The sequence below is a fragment of the Thamnophis elegans genome, chromosome 5 (genome assembly GCF_009769535.1).
Source record: "Thamnophis elegans isolate rThaEle1 chromosome 5, rThaEle1.pri, whole genome shotgun sequence".
Taxonomy (NCBI): Eukaryota; Metazoa; Chordata; class Lepidosauria; order Squamata; family Colubridae; genus Thamnophis; species Thamnophis elegans.
This window is the reverse complement of record NC_045545.1, coordinates 68272614-68296605: the sequence shown is the minus strand read 5'-3', so window position 1 is coordinate 68296605 and position 23992 is coordinate 68272614. Positions and strand designations below refer to the sequence as shown.

General features: G+C 35.0%; 1 protein-coding gene across 1 annotated transcript in view; it reads right to left on the bottom strand.

Annotated features, from left to right (window-relative positions):
• ITCH (itchy E3 ubiquitin protein ligase) overlaps window positions 1–23992 on the bottom strand; it is a 49049-nt gene that overhangs the window by 2630 nt on the left and 22427 nt on the right. The window contains 21 exon segments of the mRNA XM_032217295.1: window positions 296–368; window positions 3064–3160; window positions 3874–3978; window positions 4943–5063; window positions 6073–6213; window positions 6997–7130; window positions 8103–8262; window positions 9454–9542; window positions 9716–9787; window positions 10992–11064; window positions 12628–12756; window positions 13538–13589; window positions 13592–13615; window positions 14452–14512; window positions 15075–15249; window positions 15893–15988; window positions 17419–17635; window positions 18464–18627; window positions 19396–19438; window positions 22083–22220; window positions 23363–23487. Coding sequence (XP_032073186.1) covers window positions 296–368; window positions 3064–3160; window positions 3874–3978; window positions 4943–5063; window positions 6073–6213; window positions 6997–7130; window positions 8103–8262; window positions 9454–9542; window positions 9716–9787; window positions 10992–11064; window positions 12628–12756; window positions 13538–13589; window positions 13592–13615; window positions 14452–14512; window positions 15075–15249; window positions 15893–15988; window positions 17419–17635; window positions 18464–18627; window positions 19396–19438; window positions 22083–22220; window positions 23363–23487 — 2289 coding nt within the window.

Sequence of the window (23992 nt, the reverse complement as noted above, 5' to 3'; positions counted from 1 at the left end):
CTATATAATTAGCTCCTTTTACTGAATATTTGTACTTTGAATGATACCATGATATGCATGATATGTGTAAAACAGAGTAGACAAGAGGGAAATAGGAACAGTTTTAGTATAATTATCTAACAACTTTTACATACCTATTTCTAAAGGGAAAAAAAATACCTTGTGGGCCAACACCACAATGGCATGCAACTTTCTGTATGATTTAAAACATCTTAGCTATTTATTTACAAAAATATAAAAGTAGCTCTAATTGTTACAGAATGGACATAGTAACCTGAATCATCTAATTACTTACCATGTATGGCTTCTAGGCAACCAGTTTTCTTTACCAACTTTTTCAATGCAAAATTTTTGGGGTCCATTACTCCCTAAAATATATTTTTTTTAAAAATTAATATATGAGAGAAATTAAGTTGTATTAAGTAAATACAGTGAAAATCGAAGCTGCTGAGGAACAGATATTTTGTAAAGAAGTAAGTAGTAAGATCTTTTGTATATGTGTCATTATTAAGTAGTAGTCATATTAATTTCTGTGCCATCAGAGACAATGTATTAAAAACAATGCCATGTAAAGTTCTTCTATTTGTGTTGACTTGCACCTGAAATTCATTTCCAGTTCCATAAAACCAGGGAGTCTTGGCGATGGTGACCCATACCCACCAACATGCAGTTCAACTATTGCAACACACATTATCTAAAGATGACTCAGAAGCTGCAACTGGTAAGAATGCAACAGCCAGACTATTGGTAGTCAAGCCTACCATCGAAGTGCATCTCCAAACTCCGATTTAGGGACTGCTTCTCCAAAATGTTTTTGCCCATTTTTATCAGATCATCAAGTGAATGCCTGTTCAAGGTCTTGCTTCCTCAAGAAGTAAAAACATTGGGGATCACAGGCAGGCCTTCTCTGTGATAGTGCCATTTATTTTTGCAATATCAGCCGCCACCCCCCTCATCCCAGATGAACATGAGCTTTTTAAAGGTTCTCTCCCTCCTAGTCAAAGTGAGTTATTCTAAGTTTCCTTTCTCATGTTTTCTCTCACTCTTTAGATTATGAAATAGTTACTTAAAGTCCCTTTTGGTTTTTTCATACCAAGGCCACTTCCTTCACATATGGAGTTTGCTTATCTGTAACTTTGCATATGGTGCCTGCATGAGAGTACCAGATCTCTCAAACACTTTGTAGAAGTTTGTTTGTAAAGAACAAAGGTAGAACATACCTACTTCTGAAATCTAACTAAGGTGAAAAAGTACATCATTAGGCTAGCTAACGAAATATTATTTTGAGTTGCATGATGAAACAGAGTTCATCATTAGTTATGATAAAAGTCCATTTAATTACAAAATAATATGGGCCATACAAATGTGCAATGGTTGGAATATCGTAACAGTTCTGAATACTTTAATGAGCCAGGCAATTTTTGCATTCATGTTTCTGAATTTTTAGAAGCACTGCACAGCTACAATAGATCAGTATAGTTTTCTAACATTTTGGAAGTGATTCATTCTGCACCATAAATGACCATATATCCAATAGTACAGAGATATCTCACCGGCTCAGGGTTGACTCAGCCTTCCATCCTTCCGAGGTGGGTAAAATGAGGACCCAGATTGTTGGGGGCAATATGCTGACTCTCTGTAAACCGCTTAGAGAGGGCTGAAAGCCCTATGAAGCGGTATATAAGTCTACTAAGTCTACTGCTATATGTACTTGAAGAAAGTATCTTTCTTCAAAATGCTGAAGAAATGGGATTTTATTCAGTTATTCTACTGCCAACAGAGAGTGAAATGACACAAAGATACAGAATAAAACAGTGTATCTACTTTTCCCTATTCCTATTTCTCCTACAATACTCAGCATTGTGTTCTAGAGAAATCCCAATCTTTCTTTTGCAATAACAGAAGCGGAAAAGGCAGAAATTATCTATGTTAAGATGCCAGAATTATCAAAGCATAAAAATAACCATTCTAAGAATCAATCCTTAAGAAGTTCAAGTAAGATAAAAATACTTTCCCCATTAAAGTAAGATACACCATTGTTCAAGGATATTGTGAAACTTACTCTTTGAAGATGTGCACAATATTCTTTCCACAACCCCATTTCTGCATAGAATCACATACATTTTAAATGTTTTGCCCTAGATAGAATCCAAAATATGGCTTATCTACATATTAAAAAAATACTCTGTGATCTATTTTATCTGGAGGTTGCTTCTTGTGAATGGAATATCCAATTTCTGTCTGGGCCAGATTGGTGGTTTTGTAAAAAGTTGTGTGGGGAAGCTTAACTTCATATGTTATGAATTAATGTGTGGTAGCTTCCTTAATGTGGGATTGATAATTTGTCCAACTGACAGACTGCAGATACTGAAATGCACCAGCCTTGTAATCAGCCAGGCTATTTCTCAACACAGATCTAGCATTTTCCGAAACAGTGCTAAATTTGTGTATAAAAATAGCCTGGTTGATAATATAAGCAATTGTTGCTTGTGGCAGGCAGCTGTCCAATCTCATCTATAGCTCAAGCCAAAAGGACTGTGGAGGGGAGCTCCCAGTGACAAGACGGCATGTTAGCTACTGTCTAAGGTGGCCAATAAATACAGAAAACTTATTGCTCCAATTTAATGGTCATCTGGATAGCTGCAAAGATTGTTCCAAGGCTGAATCCCACTGTTTTATATAGTCAGAATATCCACAACTGTTTTAGGGTTTGGTTTATCTGAATACAGAACAGGTAAATCATTCTGGATTTTATTTTGTCCTTGTTGTGGCCAATATGAAACAGAATTTCAAGTATGCAATATTTGAATTGAAGCAAAACATTTTTTTCATTTCACACCTCTATTATCCATTAACCATGTGCAATGTATCCTACTTTAAAAATGGTTATATTTGGAAACTCGTATCCTGTCAAAGATAATTATTGATCTATTATCTGTGAAAAGGAAAAAGCTGATAAACAGATGTTCATGTTTCCAAATTCATGTATGAATGCCCAATGATTTGAGCTGATGCCCAAACAATATCCAACCATGCTAATCCAGCTCACATAATTTTGCTTACCCATGAGGTCAGAAAATCCTCCAACTGGCAATCGGCATGTTCCAGTAACAAATTGTAGTAATCTCATTCTCTTCTCATTATCTATTTCCTTTACAAACTGAAATAAAATAGATCATTTAAAACAATTTGCAATATCTCCTGCCAATTCATGAAGTGTTCACAGCCATCGCTGAATATATCAAAATAACTCTTAAATCAAGAATTATTTTTAATACATTTACAGGTTTTTACAAGCTGAAATGTTTACATGGAAATATTAAATATTTCTATAATTTCATTACGGTCCAAAATTTGAGACCCAGTTAGGAGTACCATTTAAAGGCATGGGGCTAAAAACTAAGAGTCTATGAGTTCTAGTTCTGCCCTAGGAATAAAGCCAGCTGGGTGACTTTGGGCCAGTCATTCTCATTTAGCTTTAAGAAGGCAGCAATGGTGAAACATGTCTCAAAAGTACTGCAAGGACCTATCTATGTAATTGTCAGGAATCAAGACTGATACAAAAATGTATAAAAATCCAATTTTATTAAAAAAAGAAAACACTATATTTTTAGTGTAGATGAAAATGATCCATCTGTCAATTATTAACAACTGATGCACATTCAAAAAGAAATAAAATGTACACAATAAATTTTCCTTGGTATTTTAGCTTGTTTGTAAAGGAACACTAGGAAATGAAATAACAAAATTATTAGACCCTAGGAAAGTTTATTGAAATATTTTCCTGAATACCTGATGTTCAGACAACAAACATAACCTTAAATTTAAAGCAGGGTAGAGATGATAGATAGATATTACTCAAGCATTACAAACCTGCCAAAACCACACTATTTGTTTGCTTGTCCTGGTATAATGCCGGTAGATTGTATGTCTTTGCCAATCAGTCAGGTCAATCTCTTGCATTCCACATAAAAGCACCTGGGGAAGGGGGAAGAGATCAGAGAAGCACAACACAAATGAAGGCTTGATTAATGTACAGTACTTATTTGCCATGATTTGCAATGCAAGGGAAAAAACATCACTTAAGCCATGGTGAAGTACTAAATACTCTATTCGCAAGTTAACAAAGGCTGCAAAACAAAGAGTTTGCATTGTTTATGGATCAAATCTCATACAATTTATTTCCAGCACTGCTACAGTTCATTCCAAGTGACTTTTAATATTAATCCTCACTTAAAATGTGGAAGCTCTGGATAGCTTAGAGGCAGGGTAGATTTCTCAATGACGACAATTTCTGCATTGCCCTGTCTCAGGTTAACTCAGTCTTTTCCTTCTTCCTCTAACTTATGTATAAATGTATAAGCAATTTGCTATTACAATACTTAAAATGCAAACACGTAAAAAAATAAAAGAACTTCTACTTTAATGGCTTTTCAGCCACTCTATTTATTTAAGAAAGTACCAGACAATATGAAATAAAACCATGGATGTGAGGAAGAAATCAGAAGAAACCTTTGAAGGTTATTTTTTTACAGAGTATAGCTGGTAAACAGGGGAGATACCATTGTGTCCTTTTCAAGGATGCTGAATTAGCTTCAAACTACTTTTGACAGATGGGAGTGTAAAAAGGGATGGCAGTGTGGAAGTGTCCTAAAATTAATCTGCAGCTTGCCTGGTTAAAATTGACACATTACTAATTGCAATAGTGGACCTATACTCTCCCCATTCAAGTAGTAACATGGCAAACTAAAACTTTTGCTAAAATTTGGTAGCCCAGAGATTAAAGTACAGTAGCTTTTCACAGTAGCAACAGTAGCTGTCCAGAATCACGTTGGATAGTGAGATGGGTGGCATATGAATTTAATAAATACATAAACTGTCCCTCAAGTTATCAGTCGCTGTGAACCTAAGTTTTGTCTAAATTGCAGGTTTAAAGGTTTACCTCCAGCTCTTTGGCATCAAAGTACTGTAAGTACTGCTGTGATAGAATCTCATTGAATCCTTCAAAGAAAGCTTGTGTCTGCTCTTCTACACCCCGGGAAAGCCTCCATTCTGCTACCAGTCTTGAAAAGAAAATATAAACTCATATAACAACAGCCAATGAACCTTGATTCAGATGAATTATAATATTAATTACATGATGAACAATTATAGGAATTTGAAGCCATTCACTGTTTGAAAAGATAGCACACAAGAAGAAAGGAATATAGAATCTTGCTCAGAATATGTAGCTCAGGGTGTCAAATTCAATTTCATTGAAGGCCACATCAGGGTTGTGTTTGACCTTGGGGAGGGCATGGCCATGGTAAGCTCAACATCACTTGTGTCGGGGGTGCCTGCGGTGGCCCGAATGCCCTGCCAGCAAAAACGGGCTCCTGAGCTCCATTTTCAGCTGCCATGGCCTCCTGCAATTCTTTGCCAGCAAAAATGGAGTTCGGGAAGGCCGCGGGCTGGTCCTTCACTGTTTCCAGGGCTGCCCTGCAGGCCAAATCTAAGCACCGTGTGGGTCGGATCTGGCTCTTGGGTCTTGAGTTTGACAGCCCTGATATAGCTGAAGTGTTACCACCAAAGCAAAAGGACGTGATTAACTTCCAGCCTTGTGCACTTCAACCAGGTGAAATCGTCTATTATATTCAATTGTACAGTTCTAGTGAACTGCAATTTGGACAAGGGACTTTTTCTGGGATTATGGAAAAGATTAAGGCACAAATGGGCAAACTGCATTACACTCACACTTGGATGCTCACACATACTGAAATGTAATCCAAAAATGCAGGGAGGTTGGCTCATTTTCTCTCACATATTAGCTGATCACGGCTCTGAAACAAGAGTGGGAAACTTGTGGTGCTCTAGAAATTGTCAACTATAGTTCTACAATCCAAGATAGCATAACCAATGGCAATGATTGATGGAAGTTGTAGTTTAAAGACAGAAGCTCCCCACTGATAAAAAAGCTGTAGTTCTACTCTGCCCAAGTTGTATGTATGAATAAAAAGAGACCTAATCAGAGAATAGCAGCTTGAATACAATAAAAATATGGTTAAAAATATTAAAAAATATTTTTGAACTTACTTAATATATTCTTCTTTGTTTTCTTCAGTAACAAGGACGTTGCTACCATTGGGTTTCAAGTCATGGCTCTTTATTTCACCTAGAATTTCCTTATCAACTGAATAATACATTTCTAGGCCACATTCTTCAATATTGTTTTCTCTACAAAATCAATACCATGTGGTGTGATTAATTACTAAAATATTTTTTTACTATGGATATTTTGACAATAAACAATACCATGCTTAGGACTATAATTCATAGCTTTTAAAATCAGCACTCTTTCTCTGAAGCTGTGAGTCATGTTTCCTTTTTACATTATTCTCTGAAGATTACCAGTGCATGAGAATGGCACAATGCCATTATGTAAATGTAATCAGCATTTTGATGAGGTTAATTTTTAAAAAATACAAGCTAGTTGTGTTGAGCCCAATGGAAGGTCAATGCATCTAACCTTAAATCTTTCAAAATATGGAACATCATGCCAATGAAAATCAGTGATACATTATTACATTTTGATGTTGGCATAGAACACCCCTATGAAAGAATGTTGAGGCTTTATTTAGCACAGTGGCGTATCCTGTTTTATCACAACTTATCTCCTGATGTAAAATCTACAGGCTATCAAAATTAGAAGTATGTGTCTAAATATATGAACTTCACAAAATATTATTGACCTTTTGGAGGATCCCAAAGACATGATTCTATTATCAGGAATCCTATGGAGGTATCTAGCTAGTGAGCCACCCAGAGTCACATGTTAAATGGGTGGATGGGTTGAATAAATAAACAAACAAATTAAATATCTCTATTAAAATATATATATTTAAATGTGAATAGCAGAACAAGTTTTCATTAAGAGTTAAATATTTACTAATTTGGTCAAATATATAAACATTTGTTTGCATAAAGTTAATATTCAAAAAGTAGAAATAAGAAACTCACTTAACCCAGATGAGGGAATTATAGAACTCGGGATCTACAGATTCCAAGTCTTTTAATCCAACTGGTTTGTTAAGGATACGTTTGTAGAAAGGTTGAGAGAAACCTGTGTCTATAAATTTTCCATGGAACAATGCCTGAAAAGGATAGAAGGTATTACTTATCTTACATTAGTTGCACTTTGCATATCTGATTTGAAGCCTATGCTGCTCTTATCACTTTGAAAGAAATTTTAATGAAAGGAATCCTCACAATGGGATATATGCTACAATTATAGTCTCAATTTTCTTTCTTTTGTTTTTTCCTCCCTCGTTGGCAATTTTTTTCATGTTCACTTTAACAACTATCTCATTGAATAATTCCTCTGTTTTCCAATCAATGATTTTAAAGATGTCAAACACATTCAGTGTTTTCCTTGAAAATGAAGGCTAAAAGCACAAGGTCATATTGTGAAAGCTGGTTGACTTTGTTCTTCTGCTGTAACTTGATTTGGAACTTGTACATAGGTAATTTGTGATCTGTTCTATAATCAGCCCATGGTTATCTAACCCAATGAACAATGCTGAATAATTTAACTTTTGTAAGTTATTAGAACATGCAAGTCAATATAATTTAGATATGTTTAAAGTACTCAAAAACATCTCTACAATTTCATGTAGAACCAACAAAAAATCTATAGCCTATTTTAATCAAGCATATGGCAGACTATAATAATTTCAAGTTTTTTAAAGAGTAAATTCAGAAAAAAAGAATTATTCTAATAGCACTCTTATCCAAGATATATGATAGATTTTTTTTATCAAAGCCATGTTTTTCTTCTCACCAGGTATTAAGAAGAATAGCAAAATTAAAAGCTTGTCAGGCTTTTAAATATATTGAGCATTCAAATATAAAACTCTGTATGGAACACAAGAAAGATCACTGCTGTCAAGGATACCAATATGGTTTTCCTCTATCCAATTACATATTTACATAAGGTTTGCTTCCTATTTTAAAAGTAAGAAAATGAATAGAGATTCTTGTCTTCTAGAATTAACCATTTCAGCTTTGCATGTGGTTTTTATAATATCTTAAATGTGTTATAAATTTTATTCATGCACTGAACTCACCATAGCAATAAATCTACCAATAAAGCGGAAGTATTTCAGGTGATCTGGATTGATGTAAGAAGCTGGGTTTATCTGTAGGCAGTAGTTATCCTTCCCTGCATATTCAAACAGGCAATACATTGGATTCAGCACTTCATGCGACAATAGAAAGAACCATTCCCTGAAACCACATAAAGAACTCACAGTCAACACCACAAAAAAAAAACACATGCACACACACAACAAACATAAAATTTAGACAGTTGGGTATACATTTCTTCGGTGTAAAAACACTAACAAGCTTGAATATGCCTTTGTTTTTGCATCTATGCCATGAGTTTCAACAAATCTCGCATCTGCTAGACAACATCACACAAGTTCATAATGAAGAAACTTTAGAGTTATTCAGTGATGTCTACCCGCAATTCAGGAATCAATAACAAGTAATTTACAATGTTCACTTTTTGGATGAAATTTGTAGGAAAAAGAACGGCAGAACCTAGGGGTGGAGTCAAAAGAGGAATCAGCCTAGTCTCTATGTAGTCACAAATGGACTAAATCCAACCCCTCTTGAATACTGTTGAACTTTATTCAATGCCTAATGCTGTTAGGTGAGTAGATTCCTGTACATAGGCATGAGTAATAATAAATCAATTTAATTGGAGCTTCACATGTTGTCTAGGTCTTTTGTGCCTGACAAATTCTTTTTATTATATTTATTTCTATGACAACACAAAAGTTTTATTTTCATTACTATTTCAATCACTATTCTTGAAATCTCCATGTATTTCAATTGACAACTGCACTGCTTAAGAATACTGAGAAAAATTAATGATATCTAAATTGTTGTATAATATCTAACATATTATAGTTTACAAAATCACATTCCTGATGTTGATTTTTCAAGGTGTTTAGTTCCAATATTCATACAGATAGCCGATATGCTTATGTATTTGACTTTACAAGAAATCTTTTATGATCTGAAGAGTAGGCAAGGGTGCTTGAATGTGCTATACACCTGAAACTATGGATGAATACTGCATTGAAATAAATTTTTGGATGATAGTAGCTTCTTAAATTAGCAATTCCAACTGTTCTCAGATTTCTAAAAAATTAAATACTGAATTGGATCCAAAGATCATAATATTTTAGCAAAGGATTTAGTTACTGCAATTCTAGATCTTTGTTTTTAGTGAGTTTATAGAAAATATAACTAAATTTGAACCTCACAGTATATACTTTACAGAGGGCATTTAAAAAGCCTTTTAACACAATGGGGGCAATAATGAAAAAACTAAAACCTCAATTTCTTAAGCAACTTTCTACAGCAAAATTTTAGTTTTATGGTTTTTATGAATTAAGTCATACTAACCTAGCAACACCTCCATAATCTAAGCCTTCTTCTCCTGGAAAAATGACCCACAAGCGTCTTCTTAGGTCCACGGCACTGAGACTCATAATCTTCACAGGAAAAAATATATCAAACGTTACTTAGAATATTAATAGTTATTCACATAGCTATTTAGACTAAAGTACATGTAAGGCAGTGATCCAAGTTGCAATTAGGAAAAAATGTTGATCAAATAATTTTAGGAAAAAAATATTACTTAGTTCAAAAATTTCTGCTCATTTACCTGCTGAAATGAATCTTCAAACAGTGTTTTTCTGCTCACTGTTATTTTTATATGCTGGGGCATAGAGAGTTGCTGAAATGTAAGAAATACATTTGAAAAACAAACATATTAGATAATCATAATTACAAACATATTACACTCTCAGCAGGAATTCACTCCCTCAAACACTCTCAGGAGGAACTGTGAACAAATTAATTACTTATCCAGAATAGGAGGCACTTTATGTTCATGCCCAGCAATTTTCTTATTACAAAATAAGAAATATTCTTGCATTCATTTTATGCTCACGTAGCGCATCTGATAAAATACGGATACAGGAAATGTCTGATATATTGTATGAAAATTTAAAAAGTTGATAATTAAGAAAATCTTAATTGTAAACAAAATTATAATTCATACGTGCAAGGAAAGATGTGACAAGTTGGTCTACAGAGTCACAAAAGAAATGTATCTTAATGCATAAGGGTTACCCTCCAACAAGGCAAATTCATAAAAGGACAAACGGTGAACTCATTATAAAGAAACATTGCTATCTTCATGGTGAAGTGATCGGAATACAAAATATTACTGTGTAATCTTTTGGAAAAAGGTGACATGCCAATTCTGTAATTTTCCCATTAACATGTTTTTTATAATTAAATATGTTAATCACAGTTTACATTATTTACATTATTCATAAATTCAGTAATATTTATCTGTGAGTACTTCAAATTTGATTTCAAAATATGGATGCCTCTTCATAGCAACATAGCAAAATGCCCTCTCAAGTGAACCGGTAGTAAACCAGTTAGGAACCCACCACTGGGCAGGAAGGAGTGGTTCGTTTGTTTTGGGTCTACATGGCATTACAAGACAATTTTTAAATAAGAAAAACTGCTGCAGAGTGAGAGGAACCCAATAGTCCCTTTTTCCTCTTCAACCCTTATGTTGCTGGAGCTGTTTTAATACACATCAGCTTCAGAAAATCCAGGACTAGAAACTTAGTTGCAGGAGCTGATGTATAATATCAGAAAGCATTATATAAATATTTCTTACTCTGAACATACAGAGGCAATTATAAGCTCTGATTTGATTAATCATGATTTTCAAATATGTCATGACTGAATTAAAAGCAATAATAAACCATGCCACAAATAAACCAAAACAATAATGCCAATATACTAACCTATACAAATCACAATATGGCATAACAAATTGCATGATTTCAGGCAAGATTAAATATTTTGCAGATAGCAAGAGCTTCATGATTACATTTCTAAAGGGAAGTATCTCTCACCTGACACCAAAATCGGAAATATTGGACCTTTGCTTTGAAATCACGAACATAGGCTATTTGAGGTCCATTGTCTCTGGAAGCAAAAACAAGGTGACACTGATTAAGCACAAATGTATATTCAGTTAAGGATTTTGCCTAAATATCTGAATAAAATTGAACAGAAAAATATGCTATCAGAATGCATGCCATATTTCCCCAATGGAATTGGCCCATCCCACTGGTGCTGGCAGAAACAGCCCGCTGCAGATCGCACCAGCCAAGAAATTTTGGTTTGGTGGGATCCAGAAGAGCCTTTTCTGCCATGGCTCCTGTCCTTTGGAACATCTTGCCTCAGGAGGCAAGATCTGCTGCTTCTCTCTTAGACTTCAGAAAAAGCCTGAAAACCTCTTTCAGGCACGTTGTCCTGAAAGAGAAGCTGGCTAGAGGTAGGTGGTACACTAACAGAGAAGGCACCTCACCTCTGCCCCTTAAACCCTTGTTTTTTAGCTTGTTTTATTTTTTGTAATTTTAATCCATTTTTATATTTATAATATTTGAATGTTTATTTTATCTGAATGTAAGCAGCTCAGAGTAGTCTGAACTGCAAGATGGTACCAAATAGACTTGATTGATTGATAGATAAATAATAAATAAAATAAAATCCCTTCTCACAATAAAGTATTTCTCCATAAAAAATCATTACTTAAAACAGCAATTTCCTATCTTATGTTAAATATAAACTTCCTTTTTAGAATTAGAAGGATTTTTTTAGTCCACCTTGGAGTGATGTGGTGTGTGTGTGTGTGTGTGTGTGTGTGTGTGTGTATTTATACAGTTGGCACTGCCCCAACTGTAAAAGAAGTCAAGGGGCATCTGGTTTCCTCCCTGATAGTACTTAAAAAAAACTGCTGATAATCCTTGGGAATTGCAGTTTATCCCAGAAAAGATGGACTTTCATCCTGGCATCAGAACTCAAAGAGAAGGATAGTCTATTTCAGTGAATGGATTTCATCACTTAGAATTTTGGGAGTTGAAGCCCATACATCTACAAGTTGCCAACCCTGGTCTACTTCATCCATTCCTTTTCTCTCATTCCTAATATACAACCCAGCCAGTGCAAATTAAATGGAAAGATTTGAAAAAGTGGAGGGAAAGAAGGTGATATGAAGAAAGATAGATTGGAAGTCTTCTTTTCATTCTAATTTTAATGAAAGCAAGGAGAACAATTCCAAATAAGAAAGTGAAAGGACAGGAAAAATCTATTTGCCAATATCTCTAATGTTCAGTGTCACACCACTTTTAGTTTTAAATGGATTTAGCTGTGTAGCATTTAATGTAAATGTAATGTAATGTGCATTAAACATTAAAACACTGAAAAATAATTGCTTTTAAGCATTATCTTGTTTTGTTTTAGAAACTGCCCGGAAGCAGAAATAAACCTGACCTGCCTTGAGAATAAAGGGTATATAGAAGAGAAAAAGTTCAATATTCAGACTAGTATATTAATCAGTCTTATCAAATAATATTTGATCAGAAAGTAACAATGTAATATTTAGTTAATATGAAAGAGACCTATTGTGTTAACTATTGTGTTAACCCTGTCCCTTTCTACAGACTACCTAAACACCATTGATATTTTAGGAGGAAAAAAACATACAAAGCAGATTTTCCAGTACGAGGATCGATATATGTTGTTGTTCTTCTGTTGTGATCCACAAAATATGGAATTCCATCCACAGTGAATCTCATTTCCCAGCCCTCTGGTAAAGGTTTTTCATTTAATTGACTATAAAAAGATACAAAAGATATGAACTGCATGTTATAAAACTGATAGACTATGCAAATCATATCTGCATCTTAAATCCAAACTAGTAGTTATTTGAGCAGAACTTTAATTGTCCATTATCATTTACCTGGTACTCAAAGGGATAGTGTCATTAGAAGGGGAAAAAAACCAGAGACATTTAGTAAGAGAATATTAAAATGCTGCTATTCCTGCTCAGTGATCGGAGGTCAATGTTTCTTTATCTACTAGATTATCAAAGAGAACAAATAACACTGTTTTCGTTACAGCTGATATGTTTTTGCCATTCTGTTTCTTTTAAACTCAAAATATGCCATGACATCTGAATATTTTATAAGGTAGTAGACACTTGTTACACCTTAACTTTCATGTTGTTTTTCATTTTTATCATTTAAATATTCAACAAAATGGACAGGAGAAATAATCACCATTCTTTGAGCTCATATTTCAAACACTGATGCTGCAAGTATTCTGTATGTCACATGTAATTATACTGCATCTTAATCAAATGTTAATATTTAAACAGTAAGATTTCCACTGAGGGTCCAAAGAGACAAATGTGATATCATCAAGCTCTACTCAATGTGCATGTGCATTTTTGAGTTATTACTACACTACTTATTTTAGCAAGAAACCATCTAAGTTAGAAGATTATCCATACCTTTATGAATTACAGATTTTTTAATACTCAATGTTACTTTCACTGCTTGTAAGGAAAAAAAGCATACCCTTTGGAATATTGTTGAACAATGCTGGATCTTACCCTTGACTCCTGGGATCTTCCCACTGTGTGATGCGAGTATTATGATTGACAAATATACTCTGCCATTGCTGTCTGTCTCTTTTCTGAGAGAAAATACAGTAATTATGTTGTTAATTTTGATATAAGACATATCTAAGTAATATTTATGTGAGCACATTTGTTCATGGAAAATATCTCACTCAACTTATATAAGACTTATTGCTATTGTTACTATACACTACAACAATTTGGACGACCCTCCACTCAACCGGTTAAAGGGCTTCTAAGGCAAAGCTTAGGATGTGTAATAGGAGATGAACAGGTGAACTTGCTCAAATGGAACCTTTCAGAGGATGTAAGGAATTGCAAGTATGGAAATTATCACTGAGAAAGCATTTATTTTGACACCATCCAATTACATTTTGGCAGCTTTGAAATCACTTTATGTTGATTTTAATCTTAAACACTTTACCTGGAAATATGGTCTTTTGTAACAGTTATGTAGATGAAGTATTTAAATTAATCTAGAAGCTTAATTCCTCTTTATAAGGTGCCAGTGCAAGAGCAACAAAGAATAAATCTACTCTCAGAAAAAAATAGGTGTCACTTTTTTTGAGTAATGCTCCTTCAGCAGGATACATCCTCTCACTGTTTATCCCTTAAGAAACAATGGTCAAATCCTGATTCCAGATTTTGAACAATTATGCAGTTCTGCATGTAAAGTAGCAAAAATAATTTGACATTATGCATTAACTCAATAAATTGGGGGGGGGGGACACATTTTATATGGCTTATGCATCAGTGCCCCTGCATGTAAGCTTTGGGATCATGAATGTCAGATAAGAAAAAAAAATCCTGGTGATTACTAAATGAAATGAGTAAGAATAAATTCCAAATAAGTGATACTAGAAACTAGAACTTAAAAAATATCTTACCCCATCCATGTGGCAAGGGACCAAGAGGATCAAATTCTTTATTCTGTGTGAAATCTTGATTCTACAATCACAAGAAGATACATCTTAATAAACACTAATTAAACTGTCCTAGTGGTGATCTACAAACTGTGCTATACGTATATTATTTTAAAACAAGATTTCTCTTGCAAGACTTAAGGGGTATTTTATAAATAAGACTGAGTTCAAGTGAAATCCTGCAAATCTAATGTAATATTGCCAATGCTAATCTCTTTCTTGAATAAATTATGATTATAATCTCTATATTGGGCTAAATGTTACTTGTATTGTTCCAAGAATGGCATAAAACATAGTCTGAAATATCTAAGCCATACTACTCTGAAGTAAAGAATTATTTAAAATAATATTGTAAGAAGAAGTAATTTTTCAAAAAACTATAAAAGAAAGAAAAACAATAATTTCTCTCTATAGCAAGCAAATCACATTTAAATTTTATTGTACTTCTTTGTTTTTGGAAGCTTAATGGATTCTCAATAGAAATTATTTAATATAGTGTTCTCTCAATTCTTAACTTTAATTAGATGGTGTTGTGCTAATGTATCTGTTATATTTGATTTGCAACCCATTCTTCAGTAAGTTCTCACCCCATATATGAACCTCTGGTTAAATTGCTGCATAGCTCCTTGAAGCTGGCTACGCTGAAGTTGCCATTGCTCATAATTACGAACAGATTCCAGAGTTGGTCGTTGCCAAGTGGTTGTTCTGGTGAAATGGTCAACGTAATAAATCCGTCCCATGTTGTCCACTCGGCGCTCCCAACTAAAGAACAAGGGTGATATATTTAAATGAAAGCAGCACAGACCACAAAGAACATAGCAATCAGATAAAAGAAGGAAAGAAAACGGAGAACCCATGCAGTACAAAGGACACACACACAAATAGGGAGCCCTATGTTTGCCACTTGGAGGTCTTGAATGAAAGCCAGGATATAAATCTACACACAAATAAAATGGGTCAAGCAAAATATTTTCTCAATTTTATTGGAACAGTGAGGAAAAGTAGTTTAATTCTATCCCTATGCCATTCTATTTCTCAATTCCAGCATTTTGATTAAAGCGGCTACATTTTATTTATTTGTGTCTATTTTGCCTGTAATAGCAAAAATAAGGCTATTACTTTTACATTATTCAAGTGTATAATATGTATTTTAATAAATATATTAGTATATGAAAAATGGGATTTGATTGCTTTCTTGTCAATTGAATCAGAAAAAAGATAGGGGCAGTACAGCAAACCTAACTGCTGAATTTATACCTACAAGTTCTTTTACAACTGCTTGGGAATGTCCCAAATTTCTAGATCTATAACAACAACATTCAAAAGCAATAAAACACATGACTCCCAAAGCAATAACAACCTAGCAAAAAACAATCCATGAGTTAATGTATTGAGAATTGCTCACCCTGGAGGAAGAGGTTCTGGCCTATCCCACGTTGTTCTTTTTTCTACATGATCTACATAATACACTCGGCCATGCTGATCAACTCTTTGTTCCCACCTGGAAAAAAACAATAACACGTGAATTTATTCAAATACCTTCACCTTGCTGCTTATTTGAAAGTGGCTTCTTAAGCCCTCTACAATTGCAATATATAAAACGTGTATTTTCTTCCTATTTAGACATTATATAAAGCAAAGTGTTCTGCCTCAAGCGCTGTAGGCTTGCTCGGGGCATGCAGTTAACTCCACATTTGGGAATCTCATTCAGATCGAATTTATTATCAGGCATTCTTAATAACAAAACTTACATTTCAGTGTTAAGATACTTCTGACTTTCTATAATCTGTCCCCTCACGTGGTGTAAAAAGATGATGATTTTGTTACCAGGTTGAAGCACACACTTTGCTTTCCCGGTTCAAAATGACCGGCTATTGTCTCTGCATGCAGGCAGAATGCTTCAGTGGCCAATCAGAAACACAGATATGATCACATGTCATAGAACTACAATTCCCATAAGGCAGCCTCTGCCTACATTTCCAGGAGGTGGTTTCTTAAAGGAGACATCTCTTGATTCCTACACTATCTATATACTGCTGGGGCAGCACACAAAGGCTTACTTTCATTTCACATTTTAAGTTTGCTATTACTATAGTGCAATCCTTGATAAAGAAAATTCTTCAACTATTTGCAATTTCACAAATTTATTGGACTAAAAATATTTGTCACATTTGAACTGTCCGCTTTTTAACTCAAATATGTAGGGTGGCAAATGTGGTATTTCTCATTTTAACCTCATAGTAATTCTGCAAAATATTGTAGGCTAAGAATTTTGGATCAACTACCCGTCTTAATTTGGCAGTTAGAATCTGAATCACTCTCTGTGATCTAGTGCTCTGACAGTATTCATTTCCCATCACACTTTTAAGTTTGGTAAAAGCAGAGTAAAACCTGCTTGTCATTCCAATGAATTCTATTTTATTCATATTTTTACAGTATATATTCTATTTAGTTGTACTACAATCCTTCTAAACGAAGCAGACCATTCAGATGTAGCCAATTTTATCTTTACCATATCACACTAACTTGAGAACAAGAATTTATGATGATCTAGTGGTGCTGCACTACTTGGAAAATAGCCACACTAGTTCATATTTCCCAATAATTTCTAATCATATGTCAGAAACAATATCATTTTATTTATAAACTGTATTTTCCCACCAGTATTGCAGAAGGCCATCTAATGTACCTGCTTAGCTGTCTTGTTTGGGTGCTGCAATCAACATTCGTTGCTATAGGAATTTTGATATTTGTGTCATCATATGAGATTTCATAAAGAACTTTAAAAACTGGTTTATAGGTGGTATACAAATCATATTTTGGATGATTTCAGGCATGAAAGAGATGCAAGAAAGTGCTGCCTTTCAGAGGAAAAGCTGCTAAGCTCCAAAACTACTTGTAATACAGAATTTAACAATGTTGAACACTTGCCCAGGTGGAAGAGGACCTGTATGATGGGGCTGTGAAATGGGAGTTGCTGGCTGAACTTGTCTGCATATGGGTGGAGTAGTTACAGGAGATGCTGCAGGAAGAGCTGTCCCTGAAGTTCCTCCATCAGAACTTGGTTCTGCTGCTGAAGTGCTTGCGGTTGGCACAGTTTCTTTATTAGCTGCTTCTGATTCTGTGGAAGAAGGGCCATTGACACATGCTGCAGAGAATACAGATTGGAAAGAAGGCAATGATTACTTTTACTCTGGTACATCAGAGAAAGCCTGTAGGTTTCTACAGGATACATGATAATAGTAGCATTATTAGACTATTTTGATTAAGAATGGTCAAGTAAAAAAGCCTTTTAAAAATACCTAAATATCAAAATTCATTTATAACACTACATTAAAAATTAGGGATTGATTGTTTTGGAAAAGGTAGCTCCCAGTTAAATTTTAACCAATTCCATTTCAGGGAAACTCTAATTTCAGAAAATTAAGATGAACAATTTGGGATACAAGTTCTTGTTCTCTGAATCACAAAAATTTGGAAGTCTTTAATGAGAATATTCATTTTCAGGATGCAATATATAAATATATAAATTTGAAAAGCCAGGTTTTTTGGGGTGGTGTGTGTGTGTCATGTAAATGAATAAATAAAATTTAAAAATAAAGTTATTTCAGTATTATTATGTAAATATGGTGAAATCTTCCAAACTTTAATCATCCATAACGTAGCATTGTATACTTCTCTTTATATAGTTTGAGAATGTTTTCCTGAAAGTCAGAAAGTTAAACAGTGCAGTGGGCAAACTGGCAATAGCACTTAGATTTATATACTGCTCCATAGTGCTTTAGATGCTTCCCTGAGCAATTTACAAATGTCAGCATATTGTCCCCAAAAATCTGGGTCCTCATTTTACCAATCTCGGAAGGATGGAAAGATGAGTCAACCTTGAACTGGTCAGGAATGAATTCCTGGCACCATTCATAAGTAAAATAAAATTGAACTCAATTTGAAAACTAATCTCATATTGATATTCACATACCACTGGAGCTGAAGGCCTACGCGGGGTGGGGTGGAGGTGGTCGAGAGGGCCTTGGAGGTCTCGAAGGCTTGAAGCCACCATTTGCAATTAATGGAGAGTCACTAATATTAGCCCCCTTGTTTTCACTGGAAACAGCAGTCTCACAATTGTCAACACTGTCACACCTTAATAGAAAGGAAAACAAGATTATCCCTGAAACCTGAAATTGGCATCTAGGTAAAAAGAGTGAGTTAATTTCCAATCAAATACTATCTACTGTGCTATATAAGAGGGAAAAGGATCACTGAAGATATTGCAGTTATATGATGACCTCCAGCGTTCCTTTTTGACAATGTCCATTGCCCCCATAATGAAGAGGGTAAGCACTCTTATTTTGCTTTGAAAAAGGGGAAGGAGAGCAAAACAGGTAAAAATATGCAGGTATGTTGTAAAAACTTCACGAAAAAGGTGAAATTTAAATAAGTGCAGGTTATGTCATGTGTTATTCTGAAAAGCAATTCTTGACACAAGAGATACTAGAATGGATTTATAAGAAAAAAATGGGCTGGGATCAAAAACACTTGGGTGGGGCAACACCATGGAGACGTTGGATGACCTGCCAGCTCAGGATCCTCGAATAGGCAGGAAGTCAGTGTAGGTTGTTATGGTTGGCCTTCATATAGCCAGAGTGACATGAATAATTCTGACAGCATAGTGCTGAAAGACGAGAAGGATTTTATGACATTAGAACATAGATACAATTCACCAGATATTAAACCATGTCATTGAATCTGTTTATATTTATCTTCTCTCTGCTTAGTCTTTCTGAATTACTCTATTTACTTTAAATACATATTTAAATATAAATTTTAAATGTATTTATCCTGAGTCAATTATAGCTAGGCCAGCAATCATCTAGAGCTCATGGTAAGATACAACTGGAACCACCATACCTTGTTTCATTTTTTGCTTTGGAGCCATCATCTGGGTCAGGACCTTAAACATAAAGCAAATACAAATTTACAACATTTATCACACTAAAAAGATATAAACATTACATAATTATACCAGGCAACCTAATGCACACTAAATATAAGATAAAGTTGGGCTGTAGTTGTCCCACCAAACAGAAGAATCCAGAACCAGGATCCAGGAAACAATTCTTAGCTAAGCAACAGAGGAGGCTGGAAATTTTCACTAATAGCTCCTTTCACTTAAGTCTTAAGCCATTATTATCCCTTCAGTGTTGTTCTGAACCTAACCTCAAAATCAGGTAAGCTTTTTCAGGAGCTGAGAAAAGGGAAAGATAATTCTGTGATTTTATATAAATTAAAATCAGAAAAGACAGGGAATTTGTAGATACCATTGCTTGTCTTTGATTAAAACATACATTAGTGATATCTGAAAATAAACAACTAACAAGTGCAGGAAGACTAAAGGCTATGGATAGCACAGTAGAGACAGTTACTTTTCTCCAACCTGTTGCCTTTTGATATCTTGGACTACGTTCTTTTAATTCCTAGTTCATGTGCCTACAGTCAATGCAAAATTGAAAATGATAGGTTATATAGCTCAACACTTCTAAAGGGCCACAAGAAGAGAAACAGTTTCTCAGTAAAAGTAAAAATGCAGGGAAACGGGAAAAGTAGGTTTTTTATTAGAAACATTATCAAAGGCTTAAAGTAGAAAAAAAAATTTCCAAAGGAAAATAATTGATTCTGACAAGAAAACTTCAGTGAGATAAAAACTACTAAGACCTGACAACAAGGAAGGCTGATTCCCTCCACAAAGCAGGCAGAGCTTTACAATACCAGAAAAATATGATGGAGTATACAGCAGTTTGAGAAAAAAAATATCTGTAAGTATTAGCGATCTTAACATATATACAAAGTATCTGGGCCCTTTTGTTCATGCTTCAGTGATCACAAGTCATGGCTCCCTGCCCTACAGATAACAAGAATTTATATTTAAGATTAGAGTCCATGACAATCATCTGAGTTCAGCCTCATGAGGAAACAGAAACTGAATAAATACTGGAACTCTATTTTATTGTTTATAAATGTTAACAGCACAATGTTGAAAGCCTGGCAGAGTGGAGGCTTGTAATAATCTGAAAACCAACCCTATCAAGCCACAATGGTTGTTTGTCCAGAAACTGGCTGGTTTACTAGTTACTCCTCTGCTGATAACTAGACATTACTAATTCTGAATATTATTTATTACATTTGTATGCCTCCAAATCTGCCAGGGACGTAACAAAAATCAACAATTAAACAGTATGGTCAGCAATCACACAATGAAAACATACCTGATAAATTTAAATAGTTTAAAATTATAAAATCTAACTTTTAAAATCTTGACATCATGATCCAATCTGGAATATGAAACCACAACACAGCAGTAATAACTAATTGATGGCAAATAACTTCCAAATACCTCTGGAACAGTTTTGTATTTACTATTTGGGAGAATGCTGTTAAAGGAAGAGATAAGCCTGAGATTATTTTTTGGGGAGGGCGGCTATTCCAAATAACTGGGCCCTTAACCAAAACACCTTAATATCCTAAGCAAGGTTAAGATTGTCTGGTAGCTAAGACTTTATTTAAGTCATTATGTTTATTGCAATAAAATATATTTTATTTAAAATTATGCTATTTAAAAATAGAATTGTTCTGGCAAGAAATTGAAAGCATAAGGGTAGAATATCGATAGTTTCAACAGACTTTTCTCACAGGAAATACCTCAGAGTGGGCTGAACAAAGATTGAGGACTTTGTTTATGCGATACAGATACTCTATAGCAGTGATGGTAAATCTTTTTTGGCTGCCGTGTCAAAAGCGGGGAGAGAACAGGGGTGTCGTGCACCAGCGTGTCACACCCATAATGCTAGTGCACGTGGTCCCCAGCTTCCCTCCCCCTTTTGCCACCTTCCCCAGGCTCCAGAGGCTTTCTAGGAGCCTGGGGAGGGCGAAAACAGCCTCCCCACACTCACCCCGGACACCCTCTGGAGGCCTCAGAAGCTTCCCTGAAGGGTTCAGAGGGCAAAAAACTGACCTACGGGAAGCCGGAGGTTCGGGAATGGTACTTCCGGTTTTCCGTAGGGTCAATTTTCGATGTCCGGACGCCTTCATGAGGCTTCCCTGAAGGCTCCGGAGGGCGAAGAAACAGATCTACGGACAAACCAGAAGTCACCATTCTTGAACTTCCGGGTTCCCCGTAGGCCCATTTTTGACCTCCGGAGCCTTCCCTGAAGCTCTAGAGGGCAAAACTGGTCCTACGAGCAAACCGAAGTGACTTCTGGTTTGTCTTAGGGCCAATTTTCGACCTCTGGGGCCTTCAGGAGGCTTTCTTGAAGGCTCCACAGGGTGAAAAACGGCCTTACGAGCAAACTGGAAGTCCATTCCTGAACTTCCGGTTTGCCCCTTAGGACCGGTTTTTCACTTTGGAGGCTTCAGGGAAGCCTCCGGAGGGCGAAAAATGGCCTCAAAAGAAGACCGAAATCAGCTGGCCAGCATGCGTATGTGCGCTGGCCAACTGACAGGGCAATGCCTCACATCCCCTGACAAATGGCTCTGCATGCCACCTGTGGCACGCATGCCATAGGCTCACCAGCACAGCTCTATAGGAAAATATTACTCACTTCTTATGCTTGAGGTATCACCATTAGTCAGAAGCTCAGGATCTACCTGCATACCATCTAGACAGACAGACAACTCTCCAATTCCGTCAGCTGGTTCTTTGTCACCATTAAGATCCATGTTCACAATCACTTCCTCAACTATGTAAAAAACAGAAATAGCCTATTAAAATGTTTTAATTGCTTAAAGCTAAGCAAGTATGTTAGAATTGTTAACAACATATTTAAATCCCCCACATATGCATTTTAAAGATTTGCTGATAGAGTTAACTGTAATTCAATGCTCCTTTCCTATTTTTCCCATTTATCTTTATATCAGCCCTTATTGTACCACACATTCTTCACTAGTCTATGGAAGTAAATTTCATTGATGAAATGAGCTCTCACCATTGTTCCATTATTGTACCAACTTAAAAAGGCTTAGATATTTTGACATTCACCAGGAGGACCACAAATGTTTTTCAGATGTTCTAAAGTTACCTGAATGCGCAATTCAGCAGCAAAGATTCCTGTAAAAGTTTTTGCTACTGCATTTTAAAATAGGATTTCCACTCAAATCACTCGACTAATATGATTTTTAAAAATCAGAGTTTTTTGCAAACACTTTTCTTATTTCAACTCATTTACTTCTGTATAATTGTAAATATCAACATCCCCTAGAAACCTCACCATACATTAATGTGCATTTCGAAGTGTTGAAAATGAATTAGAATGGCATTGTTTAAACTCTAAGAAATGACTCATCACTATTCTGCAGAAATAGACAGCAACAGAGAAAGCTTGGATAATTTGATTGACATTAGACCAACAGTTTCAAATATATACAAACATTATAAAATTGGGAAGATCCTTCCAGGGAAGAAATAGCAAACTGAAGATGGTTCTGCTAAAAGTGATGCTGATAACCACAATGGAATGAAGAGCCAACAAATAGATTGGCTCGTCATAATTCCTCTCCAGGCAAGGAGAGGACTTGAGATTTCTCACAAGTTCTTCAGACAATTGCTCCTTGTGAGTTGGTCCTCCTTAAATCTAATTTAGAACTCAGAACATAATTGGTTCAAGTTCAAAAATATTTCCAGAATGTACAGATAACCCAATTTGAACTTGAAAGAACTTTTTTTTTTAACCTCCAAACAGATTATTTCGAATTCAATTGTTTTAATTTTGAAATTATAAGCATGCCTGCATCATACACAGCTATGGCGTTTATTTCTTTTTTAAAGAGAGCTCCATATATGTAAAAGTATATTGTTTTCAGTAATTTGTTGCTACATACTTACGTTTCATATTATTTGCTTTTAGTGTCTCCTGAATGTCTAGAGTGGCACTTCCAAGTAAGATATCTGATTTCAATGTTTGATGACTCCATACACGAAAATGTAGCTTGCTAACAGGGGAGACAATTCTAAAGAAGCAGAAGCAATATTAAACATACTTTTCTTTCCTTCATTTAAATTATGCATCAAAATACCACAGAAATATCTATATTGAAAGAAGTTGCTAATAATATAAAATGTTGAAGGCTGGAGTTTTTAAGTGAAATATGAACTCTAATCAAAGTGTTAGTCACTTTACTATGTTAACTTCCTTTTTAAAGCTTTTTTTAACACACATTTATACTAGTATTTTCAGCTGCCGATCAAGCATTTTCTGAAAGAAAATATTGAACTGTGGGAATATTCAGTGGTATGTTATCCAACATATAAATCTTTTTAGTTATTTCAAAAACAATATAATGAATAATTTTGAGTTCTTTCTTCCTACAATTGCTTACCCTACTCCAGAAGTCATTCCAGTGGACTACTTCTTTTTCTTAGCAGCCAAAAAAGCTGTTAAGGTTTTGACATTTGCTTTAATTAAACTATACTATTTTGGCCTTTAATTGAACTGAAAGGGGGTAAATTTCTACA